The sequence below is a fragment of the Python bivittatus genome, unplaced genomic scaffold (genome assembly GCF_059951505.1).
Source record: "Python bivittatus isolate LINGU-HERP-01145 unplaced genomic scaffold, Pbiv_v1 ctg000660_np1212, whole genome shotgun sequence".
In the NCBI taxonomy this organism is placed as follows: domain Eukaryota; kingdom Metazoa; phylum Chordata; class Lepidosauria; order Squamata; family Pythonidae; genus Python; species Python bivittatus.
The window spans coordinates 2,439,379-2,455,991 of NW_028277092.1; the positions used below are offsets into that span (position 1 = coordinate 2,439,379).

The 16,613-nt window shown below is 44.9% G+C and overlaps 1 protein-coding gene across 1 annotated transcript in view; it reads left to right on the forward strand.

Annotated features, from left to right (window-relative positions):
- The first annotated feature begins 43 nt into the window (after positions 1 to 43).
- Positions 44 to 16,613, forward strand: part of RNF115 (ring finger protein 115) — a 30,185-nt gene continuing 13,615 nt past the window's right edge. The window contains exons 1-3 of the mRNA XM_088151166.1: positions 44 to 290; positions 10,028 to 10,086; positions 14,007 to 14,064. Coding sequence (XP_088007292.1) covers positions 195 to 290; positions 10,028 to 10,086; positions 14,007 to 14,064 — 213 coding nt within the window. The 5' untranslated portion in view covers positions 44 to 194. The remainder of the gene's footprint in view (positions 291 to 10,027; positions 10,087 to 14,006; positions 14,065 to 16,613) is intronic.

Sequence of the window (16,613 nt, forward strand, 5' to 3'; positions counted from 1 at the left end):
GGCCTCTGCTGCCCCCTCTCGGGTCGACGGGGGCGGAGTCAAGCGAGTGGCGCGGAAGTGGCGCGGCTAGAGAGTTCACCCGGCTCGCTGCTTGCCGCTCTAGGCCTCGAGTAGGCGCAGTCTGTGGCCGGCATCGGCCGAGCGGTGCTGTTTCGGTTTCCAGCCCGGGGAGGACCGGCGGGGCGGAGCGGAGGATGGCGGAGGCCTCTTCGGCAGCCGCGGCGGCCGCCGTCTCCCAACACCGCTTCTTTTGCCACAGTTGCAAAGGGGAGGTCAGCCCCAAGCTCCCGGTAAGGATCGAGGGGGGGGCTCCGCGCCCCCCGCCTGTTAAGGGAAAGGCCTGGGGGCGGCGGGGAGGGGAGGGGAGGACGGACCGGACCGGACCGGACCGCTGGGCTTGTCGGGGAGGGCAGGCCTGGGTTCCGCGGTCCCGCGTGTCGGGGAGGATGAGGGGCATCCAGGACCTCTTGGATTTGCTTCCCAGGGCTTCCAGGGCATCCAGCGGCGAAATCCCGTAAAAGCCGGTGGAGCCCGCTCGAAAGGGAGCCCTGCTGCGCCCCCGGCCGGGTAGCGTGTGACACGCCTCCCCCAGCCGGGTGCCCCCCCAGACGTTCCCAAGCGGGCGAGGCGGGCCTGCCGTCCGAGGCCTCCGGACGCACCACCAGCGCGCAGAGCGGTGTCGAGGCTGGGGGAGTCCTTGTTTCTGAAGCCCCGGTTTTGTGATCGCTGGGCCCCTTCCTTCGGGGGCCGGGAATCTTGACTATCAGCCCAAAGCAAATGGAGCTTTGATCATAGCTGGCCTGGAAACATTGAATGTGACCTGTGTTTACACAGAATATTCAGCCTGAGCCTCGTATGGAATTTCCAAAAAGTGGGACTTTAACAGCATCATTGAGCAAGAAATTGCTGAACTCACAGACATCCAAAGGCTTCAGGCAATTTCAGAAGGTCTCAACAATCACAACAAACAAATGGGTTTTTAACACATTAAAATGGTTAATTGATCAACTGCTTGTAATCTGTCTCACATTTAACCTGCATCTGCATAACCAGCCTGTCTTCTCCTTTTTCCCCTTCACTGACCTCACCCCCATTTTGTTTTGTACACCACCCAGAGTCCACTGGAGCTGGAGGTCCAATACATTTAATTAAATAAATAATAATAAATCATCAATCAAACTGCTCTGTGCATCTGATGAAAGGAGTTAGTTGGAAAAGTGCTACCAGGCTCCTTTTGACCTTTTGTCCCCACTGGAGGAGAAAGACAGGTGGATTCTGGTTGTCCTAAGTATTCTCTTCCCATTTTGTTTGGGGAGAAGAAGAATATTAAAACTTATTATAAGATCAGTTGGTTTTCCAAAGATAAGAGTAAGAGAAGACAGGCAAAAGCAGAATTGCTTCTTCCTCCAAAAGAAATTTTATCTAAGTTATCTGAGAAACCCCAGATTTCTGCTTGCACAGGTTCCTAAAAATGTGGTTCTATCATTTAAGAAATTCACTCTGTCTTCTCCTTTCCAACAGCAACAGGTGTCAAGCCAGTGTAAAACATACAGTGGGGCAAAAAAGTATTTAGTCAGCCACCAATTGTGCAAGTTCTCCCACTTAAAAAGATGAGAGAGGCCTGTAATTTTCATCATAGGTATACCTCAACTATGAGAGACAAAATGGGGGGAAAAATCCAGAAAATCACATTGTCTGATTTTTAAAGAATTTATTTGCAAATCATGGTGGAAAATAAGTATTTGGTCAATATCAAAAGTTCATCTCAATACTTTGTTATATATCCTTTGTTGGCAATGACAGAGGTCAAACGTTTTCTGTAAGTCTTCACAAGGTTCTCACACACTGTTGCTGGTATTTTGGCCCATTCCTCCATGCAGATCTCCTCTAGAGCAGTGATGTTTTGGGGCTGTCGCTGGGCAACACGGACTTTCAACTCCCTCCAAAGGTTTTCCATGGGGTTGAGATCTGGAGACTGGCTAGGCCGCTCCAGGACCTTGAAATGCTTCTTACGAAGCCACTCCTTCGTTGCCCGGGCGGTGTGTTTGGGATCATTGTCATGCTGAAAGACCCAGCCACGTTTCATCTTCAATGCCCTTGCTGATGGAAGGAGGTGTTCACTCAAAATCTCACGATACATGGCCCCATTCATTCTTTCCTTTACACGGATCAGTCGTCCTGGTCCCTTTGCAGAAAAACAGCCCCAAAGCATGATGTTTCCACCCCCATGCTTCACAGTAGGTATGGTGTTCTTTGGATGCAACTCAGCATTCTCTCTCCTCCAAACACGACGAGTTTAGACCAAAACGTTCTACTTTGGTTTCATCTGACCATATGACATTCTCCCAATCCTCTTCTGGATCATCCAAATGCTCTCTAGCAAACTTCAGACAGGCCCGGACATGTACTGGCTTAAGCAGGGGGACACGTCTGGCACTGCAGGATTTGAGTTCCTGGCGGCGTAGTGTGTTACTGAAGGTAGCCTTTGTTACTTTGGTCCCAGCTCTCTGCAGGTCATTCACTAGGTCCCCCCCCATGTGGTTCTGGGATTTTTGCTCACCATTCTTGTGATCATTTTGACCCCACAGGGTGAGATCTTGCGTGGAGCCCCAGATCGAGGGAGATTATCAGTGGTCTTGTATGTCTTCCATGTTCTAATTATTGCTCCCACAGTTGATTTCTTCACACCAAGCTGCTTGCCTATTACAGATTCAGTCTTCCCAGCCTGGTGCAGGTCTACAATTTTGTTTCTGGTGTCCTCCGACAGCCCTTTGGTCTTAGCCATAGTGGAGTTTGGAGTGTGACTGTTTGAGGTTGTGGACAGGTGTCTTTTATACTGATAACAAGGTCAAACAGGTGCCATTACTACAGGTAACGAGTGGAGGACAGAGGACCCTCTTTAAGAAGTAGTTACAGGTCTGTGAGAGCCAGACATCTTGCTTGTTTGTAGGTGACCAAATACTTATTTTCCACCATGATTTACAAATAAATTCTTTAAAAATCAGACAATGTGATTTTCTGGATTTTTTTTCTCATTTTGTCTCTCATAGTTGAGGTATACCTATGATGAAAATTACAGGCCTCTCTCATCTTTTTAAGTGGGAGAACTTGCACAATTGGTGGCTGACTAAATACTTTTTTGCCCCACTGTATACTAAATATCACATTTCTTGCTATTTAATTGGAGTGGTAGAAAAATCCGGGCCTGATAACGAGGCCTCAACAGTTTCCAATGCAGCATGTTTAAAAATGGCTTTGGCAAGTGGAACATTTCAAGCATTTTCTACATTCTTTTGCTTCCTTGCTTGCCTTTGGCTTCATGTGGGACTACCTCTAGTGAAGAGGATTTTGTGCAGTTCATCTCTGTAATTCTTCTCAAGATATAACAGAATGTAAGGAAAACTCACTCTACAGCTATTTTTAATTCAGGGCTGGAAGCATTTACTGTCACAGAATCACAGAACTGGAAGTCACTGTGGAGGTCATCTAGTTCCGTGCAGGATCCACTACAGTATTGCTGACAGATGCCCATTCAGCCTCTGAAGACCTCCAGTGTCATGTGGCAGCTTGTACAGTCAGGAAGTTCCTTATGATATCTAGCTTGAAGCTCCTTATAGGTTCACCCTCTTTTTAGCAGCTGCATCACACTTCTGTCTTGTGTTTAATTTGTGGTTGACAAAGACACTCTGATCCCTTTCACAGGTACTATTACCAAGCCAAAGTCTCCTTCTTCCTAGACTTGTGCTTTATGTTTTTCCTACTTAGATGCAGAGCTTTACATTTCTCCCTGTTAAATTCCATTCTGTTCATTTCTGCCCCAGCCTAGATCTGTTTGAATCTTCTCTCTTTTGTTTAAAGTATTAGCAACCATTTCTCCCAGTTTTGTGTCATCTGCAGACTTTATAAGTGTACCCTCAACTCCCTCATCCAAGTCACTGATGAAAATGTTGAACAGCACAGGGCCTAGAACAGCACCCTCTGGCATTCCACTCAGTGCCTCCCTTCAAGCTGAACCCATTACTGGACACTCTATAGGTGTGGCCATTCAGCCAACTGTGAGTCCATCTAACAGTAGTGTTGTGAAACCTATATTTTGCCATTTTATGAAAGAGATTGCAATAAGACATTCTGTTAAAGGTTTGCTGATCTGGGCTCACTATGATCTACTAAGCTAGTAACTATCAAAAAAGGAGATAAGGTTAATCTGATATGACTTATTTGCTCACCTCCAGTCCTGGGACCTCACCTGTCCTCCAGGAGTTTTCAAAGATTACCAAGAATGCTTCTGCAATCATCTCTGTTAATTCCTTCAGTACTATTGGATGTAATTCATCTGGCCTCAAAGACAAGGATTGATTTAACGTAGCTTAGTACTGTATTTCCCTTTCCTTGTCTATCTTTAGGTGCAGTTCCCTTCTCCAAGAGACATAACAGTGATCAGCTAGGGCTCAGTTTCCCTTTTGAGAGATGCCTGATGCAAAATTGGAGTTAAGAAGTTCTGCCCATTCCCACCTCACCATTTTCACCTTGCAGTGGACCCACACCTTCTTTGATTTCCTTTTTTTTTTTTTTATCCCCAACCCCCTTTTTGTTGTTTCTGGTATCTCTCAAGGTGAGGCTTTTTTGACAATTCCTGTGATTTCTGAAGACAACCATGTAATACTCTCTTCCTTCCATTTCCTATATACACATCCTTTTTTCTCTTCAGCACTTTAGAGAGCTCTACACACATCCATGGTGGCCTCTTTACCTTTTTCTCATTTTTCCTTTTTGTTTTGATGGTGCCTTCATCAATTCATAGAGTTTCTCATCCTTCCTGGACACTTTTCTTCTTAAGGATTAGAAGTCACTAGATTTGATCTAACCTTCCCTCAGAGTTCAAGACATGCTCTTCTGTAAACTACAGCGAAGGTCTCCCTACATACAAGGGACCTGCATTTCCTTAACCATGTCAGTGAAAAACCTGGCAACTGCATTTGCACAACATGCAAACTTGTTAACCTTGGTTTGTTTGTTTGGTGGCTTAACATGGTATGTACACCCAGCCTCTTTGCTTAGCTTATGATTCAGTTTTGGTTGGTGTATGGTTCGATGTACTGTGTGCATCCAGAAACTGATTTCATTCAGCAACAAGGTTGTGAAGAAATCAGATACTTCGCTCCATCCAAAGAAAAGAGCAAGTACTTGGGTTGTGCCATCTTCAGGATGCAGCCTGTTTGTGCCCAGTACGAACCTGCTTACCTTTCAGCTTGACATTTGCAGCCTGGAATGAAAAGGGTCTCTGGTTGCAACACCCAGAGAGAGGGAATTGCTGCCCTTAAGCCTTGATCTTGGGAGCAGAGTGGAAGCAAGGGGTGGCACCTCTGTGTGTGTGTGTTTAACCCATTTCTTACAGCCTATTAGTTATGGAGGTGAGGTTGATCTCTTGTATTTTGTGCAAAAGCGGGATGGGAATCTGGCACATTCTGAATGGCTTGGCAGGTCATGAAGTGTGCAGTCCCATTCCTGGAAACTGATAAAAAGTTTATCAGACAGTTTGCATTGTAGAACAAGATGCCAGATTCTGATCAGTTTGTGGAAAGACTGTAAGCAAGAGGGAGTGAAGGGATAAAAAATGCACTTCCTGCCAGGCACCTTCTTTTGCTTTTATTTTGCTCCTGGCAAAATCCTGTTTTCTCCCGTGGGGAGTGTGAATGCTTGCTGGCTGGTTGTTCAATACCAGTTGCACTGCCTGCAGAATGAGAACTGTGCCAGGGTGATAGAAATATCAGGGAAACTTTGATGCCAACCCACTTGCTGTTGGGTTCTTGGAAACTGTAGCATCTTTTCTTGCCTCCCAAGCATGACTGGCTTTTGGGAACTTGCCAGTTACTTCCAGAATTGGCTGTTCTTGGGAACTATGATGTCTCTTTCCTCTACCCTCCTCCCATCTCAGCTGTCATTTTAGAGCCTACCTTGGAGGCTCACATCCAAATCTGTTGCTAAATGCATACAAAAGTACTGACCAAGCTTAGAAAATCATTGGCTACTGGGACTTCCAAAAAAGCAAGCAAACGCCTGAAAGGAGTTATGTTTTTAAAGGGCTGGGTCCCCAACCACTTAATCCTACTCCCTAAACTGATTGCTGGAATGCCCGATTTCAAATACTCGTGCTAGCTTCTGTCCTGAAAAATTAATGCCAGACTAGTAGGCTTGAAAGCCAAAACCAAAAAGCAAGCTATTTGGCCATTTGGTATCTGGGAAATGCTATCTCTGTAACCCTAGGAGATTCTCAACCTTCTTAATTTTCTGGGAGTCATTTATGTTTGTTGAAATGATGTTGGCAAAATGGTAATGGCTGTTTATACTGCTTCCTGGCTCCGTGCTCAATTGAGGGACATCGCTCACATACTTCTCTTTTAAACCATGTCTACATGAGGTCTCATTGCTGTTGCTGCTGCAAGTTTTGGCACTGAAAGATTCCTATCTGCAAATGAAGAATTGGCTCTGTGAATAGATAGGACGGCACATGTTGGGTGACAGATCTGCCTTCCCTCAACCTGGTGCCTGCCAAATGTGTCGGAGCTACAGAATTCACAGCCAGCGAGGCAGAACTATGGCTCCACCTCAGCAGGATATCACCTGGGTTGATCTTTAGCTTTCTAGGATTTTTTGTGGGCTTGTGTTTGTGTTTTTTCTCTTTCTTCCTTCTTCCCCACTTAGAAGTGCAGACTCTTTCTTATTTATGCTCTATTTTCTGCTCTTGGTTTCAGCAATTATTCTTGCTGGGTTTGTAGCTTACCTTTTGTTTGTCAAAGATTACCCCTCCTGTTCTTTAGCTTTCCGTAGTGGCAATACGGACTTCCCTGATATCATTGGTGGCTTTTTGTTGAGGTTTTGTTGTTGTTTAGTTGTTAAGTCGTGCCTCTGTTTCATATCCACATCATGCAATGTTTGAAACCTAAATTGAAATGCTCTGTGTTGATTCTTTTTCTTAAAGTTACCTTTCCAATCTTTAAGATTGCAACGGTAAGGTGGATAGTATGTAAACAATGATTGGTGATCATTAAGTTTGAAATTAGAGCTTCTGTACTCTACAAAAATCTTTCTTTCATCCTTGTTAGAAACAAACCTGTTTTTTTATAAAAGCATCCTTTCGGAATGGCATTGAACCATGGAAGGCTACTCAACCAGTGCAGTCCTGCTCAATGCAAGAATCCAAATTAAAGCATGCCAGCAGATGACTGTCAAGTCTGTTTGGAAAGATACCATCGATCCTTATAATTCTCACCGTTGGGCAGTTTTTTAAAATATTTAACTGGAATCTGCTTGCCTGTAATACAAGGGAATTATTCTGTGTCCCACTTTCTGAGATAGTAGAGGACAGGTCACCCACGGGGCCCAAGCAGGTAAGATGGTTTAATCTGATGACCTGGTTCAAGCAACTTGCTAAAATAAGAGCTGGCTTCTTGTAAGACACCAAACCATAAAATACATATTTGACAATATTTTGTAAAGCCTGCCATTGGTGCAGCAAACCTGCTGTAACTAGGCCTCACCCACATCGCCGCCTTCCCCTCCTGCATATTGCGCTTCGAGGGAGATTCCTCTTGGTGCCAGCTTGCTATTGAGGCAGGCCAAAGCCAGGTCAAAGTGATCCCACAGGAAAGCACCTCTTCCCTCAGGAAATGCCATCCAGGCTCTGGTGGGAACGTTCTGATTTGCAAGCACGTCAGCGACTGGCAGGGCTCCAACTGACCCATTGCAAAACTTTCCAGCTGCAGGGGTCTAACCCTCCATGGTGATTTCTGCTTTTTGGCTGCCCGCTAGCACAGCTCCGCCAATTCTCAAGAACAGAAAAGGCCTGAAAAGACCGAGACTGTTCACACTCCCCCCTCAGATCTCCCCTTCACTTCCCTCGCTCCTGCCTCCCCCTTCCCCGCTGCAGCCCCAACAGCCATGCTGCGTGAGGGCAGCAGCTGAAGAGGAATGCTGTGCCGGCAGCAGTCTTGCGAGGGCGGCTGAGTGGTGTGCTCTCCCAGCAATGAGAACAATGCAGCGGGGTTTGACACACTGGTTTCCAGATGTGCAGGCAAGGCCTAGCCCAACAGAGCCGACCCAGCGTTTTTCTCCCCCTCAGAATCAATTACTTCTCTGAGTTCTGGGTGGGAATTGGGTTTTGACTCCCCAGGCTGTGGAAGTTGCCGATTCAAGCAGGCTTGTAAACCAGCGGAGGCCAAAATCACTTTCTTCCTTCCTGCCCGAGTGAGGAAGGAATTCCACAGCAGTGGCCTGGTTCCTGTTGTTTGCTCTCGTTTCCTTGCCTTTTTAATAACTGTTCATTGAAAGACCTGTGTGGAATTATTGTGCCATATAAATAGCAGGGATTTTTTTCAGTTAACCAAATTTGAGAATTTTATTTATTTATTCAATTTATATCCTGCCTTTCTTGACCTGCTTTCTATGCCATAAAACATTCAAATAAAATCTAAGATTGATTTCATTTTTTTAATAAATGTTTTATTAAAAGTTTTACAAAGCACATAAAAAGTAACACACACTAATAAACAGCAAAGAAACAGCAAAGAAGAAAGGGAGAAAAAAAGCAAAAGTGCAGAAAAAAAGTAAAAAGAAAAAGAAAAAAGCTTCTGATTTCTTTGCAGCAAATATAAGTACAATGGCAAAATTATCTCTTACTCTGATTACAAAAAAATCACACTTTTTCCTATTATCCATTTTTTTCTAATCATCAAAACCACAAATCATAAGTCTATTTTTTTCCATTTCATGCAAATAGTCTATAAGAGGTTTCCAGTCAACCATCATTGTAGATATTGTTTTTTCCCTGATCAAAGAGGTTAATTTAGCCATCTCCGCAAGTTCCATCATCTTCACCAACCAATCCTCCATTTTAGATAGTGTCAGACCTTTCCACTTTTGAGCATATAATAGTCTCACTGCAGTTGTATATAAAAACAAAGTTCCATGACTTTTTTCCAATTGCTTGTCCATTATTCCCAAAAGAAAAGTCTCTGGTTCAGTTCACCTTTAAAATCTTCTGAATTAATGCATGTATTTGTATCCAAAATTATTTGGCTTTTTTACACGTCCACCCAACCTGATAAAATGTTTTTTCATGTTGTTCGCATTTCCAGCAAAGATTCAAAGTACCTTTATAGTACTAGACAATTTCTCTCATGACAGATACCAATGATACATCATTTTATAAAAATTCTCTTTATGGCTAGAACATAATGTAAATTTAAATCCTTTCAACCACATATTTCCTCACTGGTCTATTTGTATATTATAGCCTAAGCTTGATTTCAGATCATTTTGACATCACGTGTCGTACAACTCAATAGTACATTCCTAGGTTAAGGGAAAATTAAAGCACTGAAAATGGATAATATTCAACTACGTCATTTTGGTGGATGGTTTATGTGTTGGAAAAGCAGGTCTACTCAGCTACACAATTCCTGCTCTTCTTGGGTGCCTTTTTTGCTTGGGATGGTGAACACTACAGATAATTGAGGAAGTGGCTGTGTAGCACATGCATGTTCCTTAAAGCATTTGAGTTTTGCTTTGCTCCAAGGGCAGCCCTCTCTCAAGTCTCAGAGCTATAAGGACAGCTCCAAGAGAAAATGGGGAGATGCAATTTGCAGTAGTACATCAATTGTATTTTTCCTTACCTTGTTCTCTCCAAATCTGCCTTCCCAAACCCTTGTTTTTAGGCAGATTTTTTAAAAATTATGTGGGAAAGTGAGATGATTGGCACAGAAGCTTTCCCTTCAAGAGAGCAAGTTGAATGACAGATTGTCACCTGGTTCTTGCTGGCTTTTGGCTGGATGGTCAGCCTTCCCCAATGTGGTATCCTCCAGGTATATTAGATGCGATGTCAGCATTTTACAGGAATTGTAATTCAGCACATATGTGAAGCATTGGAATGAGGAAGCTGGATCTAGTACCTGCAGCTTCCCCCCCCCCCCCCCGTGGTTATTATTCGCTTAAATCTTATGGCCCCCATTTTTTCTTTCTTTCTTGGCAGGAATATACATGTCCCCGATGTGAGTCTGGCTTTATTGAAGAAGTGACAGATGACTCCAGGTATCTTTCATTTCCTGAAAAGCAGCAGAGTGATGTCTCTTTGTATAATCCTCTTCTACTCTTTAGAACCCTGTTCCATTCTGTGCACTACGCCTCTGGGGGGCACAGCTGCACCTTTCCAGGGGCTACCGCCTTCTGTAGGAGTTTGGTTTCCCCACAAAAATTGTGGATTCACATGGCCTTGGATGAGATAGAAAGTGGTGAGAGAGAGCAGCTGGCTAGCAAGTGGGCCAATAATCTCAAGGCTTTGGTCCTCTGAGAACAGAGGCAATTTCTCTGGATGTGCAATCTAGAATCTTTCCTTTGCAGAATTGATACACATAAATTAAAAAAAACATTTTGTAGCTATAAATTCAATTGCCCAACTTTAACATCTGGAAACTTTAGGTCCCAAATTTATTTCCTCAACATGGGAGAGAAAACTTTCAAGGGAATATCCTTAATCTTTCTGTTCAACTATTTTTTCATCTAAAGTAAAACACTGTTCTTACGAACAAAACCTATATAAAAAGTTCTTTATTCAGCTTACTGTAATACTTTATTTATTTATTTATTTATTTATTTATTTATATGCCGCCCACCACCCCCAAAGAGGGACTCTGGGCGGCTCACAAGTAAAAATAGACCTCAAAAACAGTTAAAAATATAAATATCCACATTAATTTAGTTAAAAAATCAAACTATATAAAAAGACTATATACATAAAAAGACTAAAACATTCAAGATGACGGGGGTAGAAGCAAATACCCCACGAACCAATTCCGATGGTGCAAGCCCCCATCAGGCCGCCAGGCCATCTGGCATAGCCAAGATTTCACACTTTTCCTCAAGGCCATGAGAGTGGGGGCACACTGCACCTCGGGTGGTAAGTTGTTCCACAGAGTGGGGGCCACGGCAGAAAAGGACCTCTTCCTAGATCCCACCAGTCGAAATTCCTTCACTGGTGGGGTCCGCAACATGCCCCTTCTGCCCGACCGAGTGGGGCAGGCTGATATAACAGGGACAAGAGGCTCCTCAGATAACCTGGTCCTGTGCCATGAAGGGCTTTAAAGGTAATAACCAACACCTTGAATTAGACGCGGAAGCAAACCAGCACCCAATGCAGCTTGTGTAACAGGTGTTATATGGGCCCCCCAGGGGCATTCAGAACTGTCCATGCCACTGCATTTTGCACCAGCTGCAGCTTCCGGATACTCTTCAAGGGTAGCCCCATGTAGAGCGCATTGCAGTAATCCAACTGAGAGGTGATCAGGGCATGAGTGACTGTGTGTCTTTGCTTGTGATGTTGGAAGAAAGTTATGCATAAGAGATGGGAAGTCTCTATCGAGTCAGTCTCAGCTCCTGTTGACTTTATGGATACATCAGTTTAGCTTTCATAGCAACAAGATGGAGGTGATGTGCTATTGCCTTCTTCCAAGATTCCCCCCCCATTAAAATAGTTATTTATCTTAAGATGTTTTGCAGAAAGAAATAGAAAAGAATATAAAATACAAAAAAAAACAAAAAACTAGAAGAGAAACATGAAAAACTGTAAAAGTACAGCTACCCAAGTTAACAAAAAAAACTCCAACTGAAAACAAAAAATAGGCAGAAAAGGCAGAGCTGTCTTTATATCTTACATATTAATGTCAAACACTTCTGATTTCTAAATCAGAATAAAAGTGATTCTTTTATTTTATCACAAGAGGTGATAAAATCTGTGCCATAAAAAACATGTTGACTTATTTTTTGATTAGTAGACAAAATAGCCTTTTCAAAAATTCAAAGATAAAGTGCACATCTCTTGAATCCAGTCCTCTAGGCTAACTCCGTAGAGCTAGGGTTGGGTCACAGGCGCCCAGGGGCCTGATTTCTGTAGATTGCTGTTCTGAAGGAGGGGAATGTGGGGCTCAGAGAGGGAAAACTGTGCCAGCCAGATACGGGGCTCTCCCTTGTCTTGAGAGACACTGCACCCGATGGACGTAAATGCCTTGAGGCACATTTGGAAACCATCCTTGAGAAGGTCCGAGTCAGAGTTGCTTCCTGGACAGGCAGGGGGCAAAAGCGAACCCTCTGCTTTTCCTGTGGCATTTGGAAACACTGGCGCAGCCCTCGGGATACGCTGTGCTGCCTTACTCGTCTCCCCCTCCCACGCAGCAGCTGGCTTGGACTAAGGTTGATCTGAGCTCAGCATTTCGCTTCCAAGGACCATCCCATGTTTTAGGGAACCTCGTGGAGTTACCTGCCCTTCTTTGGTTGTTTCCTGTGTCAGGGGAGGTATGCCTTCGTAGAGGAAGATACAAACAGACTTCATTAGTCAGGCTCATGCTAAACCAAAAACAACCTTGCCATGTTATAATTTGCACTTCTAGCTATTCTGATTTATAAGCCATGGTTTATGGCTTAATGTTATGTGTGAGTCTAGTTACTGTGGCTTATTCAACAAGCCATGGCTTAGTGCATTACATAATCCACCCATTGTTGAGAACAATGTGACTAAGAGCCAGGATGCCAGACCTTAACCAGCAGCTTGGACTCTGCACATGATCTTGGTACAATGACTTTTAGGTTCATTTTGTTCATCTGAAAAATTGGAATGTTGTTAAGACGTGATTTTGAATGACTAATAAAGACTACTTTCTCTGGATCTAATCAAGCTTTGTCTTGATTTGGAGCTCCAAATCTTTTGTAATGTTGCTTTGTGAAAGAACACGCTGGAATATAGTTTAAATAAATAGAAGCACCAGAGAACTAAATGTTTTGGGATTGAAATGTCCATTCCAGCTTCCAAGAGTTGGCCCAATCTCAAAATGAAGTGCTGTGACCTCCTCAGAACAGGATGCTTTGAGATCCAGAAGTTGTGTTTCACACCCCTTGCCATATACAGCATACAATGCAAGAGCTCCCAAGGCTGTGAAAACAATGCAACGGATGGGGTCCCCAAATGGACTATCAGTCTTTTCCCCCTGAATAAAAATGTATTCAGAGAAAAACAAAAGAAGGGAAAAGAATTCTTGAGAAAGGTTTCTGTCAGGTGTCCCCTTTAAAAAAAAGAGAGATTGTTCAGAAAGCTTTAGACAATTATCCTGCCCAGGAGGAAGACCTGCTTGTGGCCCCCTGCTCCCCCATGGCAAATTGAGCCCTGAAAAAGGCACTTTCTAGGCTCTGCTTGGTGCTTCTGCTGCTTTAGAGCTGCTGAGTGTTTTGATACTGGACGGTGGAGGAGAAAACATCCCATTGGGGTCTCCCTTAAAGAGAAAGACACAGATGGAGGTCCTTGGGTTCTTCTCACCCCATATGGATCTGCTGGGAAAGCTTCCTTTGGGTGGGGGGAGAGACTCTGTGTTAGGTTGCTGCCTGGCAAGATGGGGACCAGGAAGACAATGGCGTTTCCTGCAGATGGAGTAGAAGTGGAGGTTAAGTCAGGTGCCATTACATTTAACTAAATTCAGCTTCTTTTTTTGCCCTAGCAGAAGGTGCCCTTTCAGGTGTACAATCTCTGGTGCACCTCTTTGGTACAAAACAATCTGTGTACCTCTAAAATAGTGTGATTGAGTTTGGATATAAGAGCTAGTTTTTGCTTGGCTCAGAAATGGCATAGCTTATTCCCCAAACCAAATTACAAATGAACCTCCTTTGCAGTGATGCTGCATTGACAGCTCAAGCTGCTTTGGAGAAAAATACTTGCGTTTGGAAATTAAAAGCTACTACCTTCTTTTGCTGAAGCCAAGGAGTTCTGTAGTCTTTCTTTCACTTCACTTCACTTCACTTCACTTCACTTCACTTCACTTCACTTCACTTCACTTCTTCTGCCTTCTGAATTCCAGGCCTCCTCCTTTTTCCTTATCCTGAGGGATCCTAAGCCACTAGTGGAGAAATGCTTTAGTGGCTATATTTTTAGAAGCCCTGGCATTCTCCCTTAACCTGTTTTTTCTCCTTAGTTTTTTAGAAGGCAGCGGCAGCGGGACAGATGAAAGTCCTTCCACCTCATTTGCAGAGGTGAGTTTTCCTACTCTTTTATTTTCAGCTTTCAACTGCTGTGTCCGTTCCCACTACTGAACTGCGCTGGACACTCTGTGTCGGAGGAAGGCCTGCTGTGGGGTGCGGCTTCCTTCCTGACTGCGGGGGGGGGGGAGACCCCTAGCTGGGGGAAGGGGTGGGATGGAAACAAGCCATCGGCTGTTAGAGGAGTCTTGTGTAAACCTCTTGGTGCTTACAAATCAGTGGGGCTTAAAACTAGATAAAGCTTTGGATCATTTTCCTCAGTGAATAAATGAACAAGTATAATGTTTTTGACTCACTTGTTTAACTGGGTTCTCTTTATCTAGTTTTAGGACTTGTGTGAAGAACAGATCATGTTTTAAGACATATCTATGCAGAAATATTGAAAGTTCGAAAGGGTTCACAAACTTTTAAGCACCACTGTATATGTGGAAGAAATAAAAATACTGGGAATTTTTAGTAAAAACCAAGTACATTGACAGCATCTTCAAGCAGCGAGGCTGACTCCTTGGTGTTTGCAAATATGTTGCAAGCCAGACCAATTATGGCATTGGATCCAAGTCCCTTTATATTTAGACGGGTGACTGGTTATACCAAGATGCAGTTTCTGTCGTGTGAGACAGGCCTCCGTCTCGAAGGAGGGGCAGATGCTGGAAAAGGGAAGCTATTCAGAGCTTTCCCGACCATTTCAGCTGCCAGTCCTCCTCCCACCGCCTCTTCCCCAGGGCGTTGCTGGGCCTCCCACCTGCTTGTGGCCAAGACTGGCAGGAAGACCAAGCCGGCCAGGTGTGACGTGTGCCTCGACAGGAGGTAAGCCTGCTCTCCTGGCCTCCCCTCGTCTCCACGGCGACCTGGAACAGCGACCCTGGCCACCTCAGTGAGGCCTTGCATGGACGGAGGCTGCCTGTCTCCAGGCTGGGCTGTCCCCGTCTTTGGAGGCTGGGCGTGCAGAGCCCGTGAGGCACAAGGGTGGCTGGCTAGTTTGTGGCTTTGTGGGGTGCGCGAGCCAGCTGATGTTTCCTGTGTTGTGAGAACCCAGGCAGTGGGGTTAACTCAGTAAGCTGGGTCTGTTCACCGGGGTTTAGAACGTTGTGCAGATGCAGCTGGCATGTTAATTAGTGGCCTGAACTAACCGAGCGGCTTTGGTTTGAATGTGATAATTAGCCCTTGATTTTTCTCCTGCTGCACTTCAGAATTGCTCGTGCGGCCGTAGCTGTTGATATTGCATTTGAGAGGCTGCGGAGGAGTGGTGGGAAGCGCGGCTCTGGCTCTGGCTCTGGCTCTGGCTCTGGCTCTGGCTCTGGTTCTGGCTCTGGCTCTGGCTCTGGCTCTGCAAATCCTCCTTCAGTCTCCTCTTGAACACAGTGTGTCCTCTTGAATTACGCATTTTGAATCTCTGTTGTTTAAATGTATTTTACAATCCCCTCTGACTGATCTCTAAGGCTCCTGGCAGCTGAGCATTCATGCACTTTGGCCGCCCACTAATTGTATCAGAGGTAGCTGGGTTACGTGAGTTGTGGAATATCACGCTAGGGGTCTTACAGTGTTAACACCAGTGGGGCCAAGGATGGCCCTCCAAGGCACATCTCCCTTTGGGCTCTAAGTCAGCCACGGACCCCAGCAAAAGTGGCCATGGCTCAGAGGCTGTGCAGTTGCCCAGCATCATTCTCAAGTACTGCTTAGAAAGCGGTTCAAGCAAGGGAAAAAGAGTCTTGAGCATGAACTATAGATGGCTAGAAACTTGGATTTTTAAAATGAAGAAAAAGAGGAGGAGGAAAAAAAACTAAGGAATAGTTAAGACTGAGCTGGGATTGCTGGCAGCCTGAGTGACCAATCTCTCTCTCAGCCCAGCCTACCTCCTAGGCTTGTTGAGAAAAATGAGGGAGACCTCTGGAAAGAGTGCAGTGAGAGTAGTGTGCCCATCTTTGCTCTCCTTGATCTCTTAGCAGCTTTTGATACCCTAACCAGGTATCCTTCTGGACTGGCTCTGGGGGTTAGGAGTTGAGGCACAGTGTTATGCTGGTTCTCCTCCTTCTTCTGGGGTCAATTCCAGTCAGTGTTGATGGGGGAGGGAGAAGTCTGCCCCATGGCCCCTCTTATGTGGGGTGCCTTAGGGTTTGACCGTCTCCCCACTCCTGCTTAACATCTACATGAAACTGCTGAGTGAGGTCATTTGACCACATGGAGTGAGGTACCATCAATATGCTGAGGATACTCAGCTGTACATCTCCGCCCCTGGAGGGCCATGTCATGCTGGGCAGGTTCTGTCTCAGTGCCTGGAGCTTCTGGGCTTTGGATGGGATGAACAGGCTTCAGCTCAACCCTGCAGTTGGAGTGGCTTTGAGTGTTAGGATCTCCTGGATCTAGTGATTTTCCATCCTTAGTTCCAAATGGGGTTGCTCTTCCCCATTGGTGCACAATTTGGGTGACCTCCTGGACTCACATTTGAAGAGCAGATGGCAGCTGTGGCCAAGAAGGCCTTTGCACGGCTTTTTGTGGTACCCCAATTGTGCTATTTCCTGGATCAAAAGGCACTGTGCTTGGTC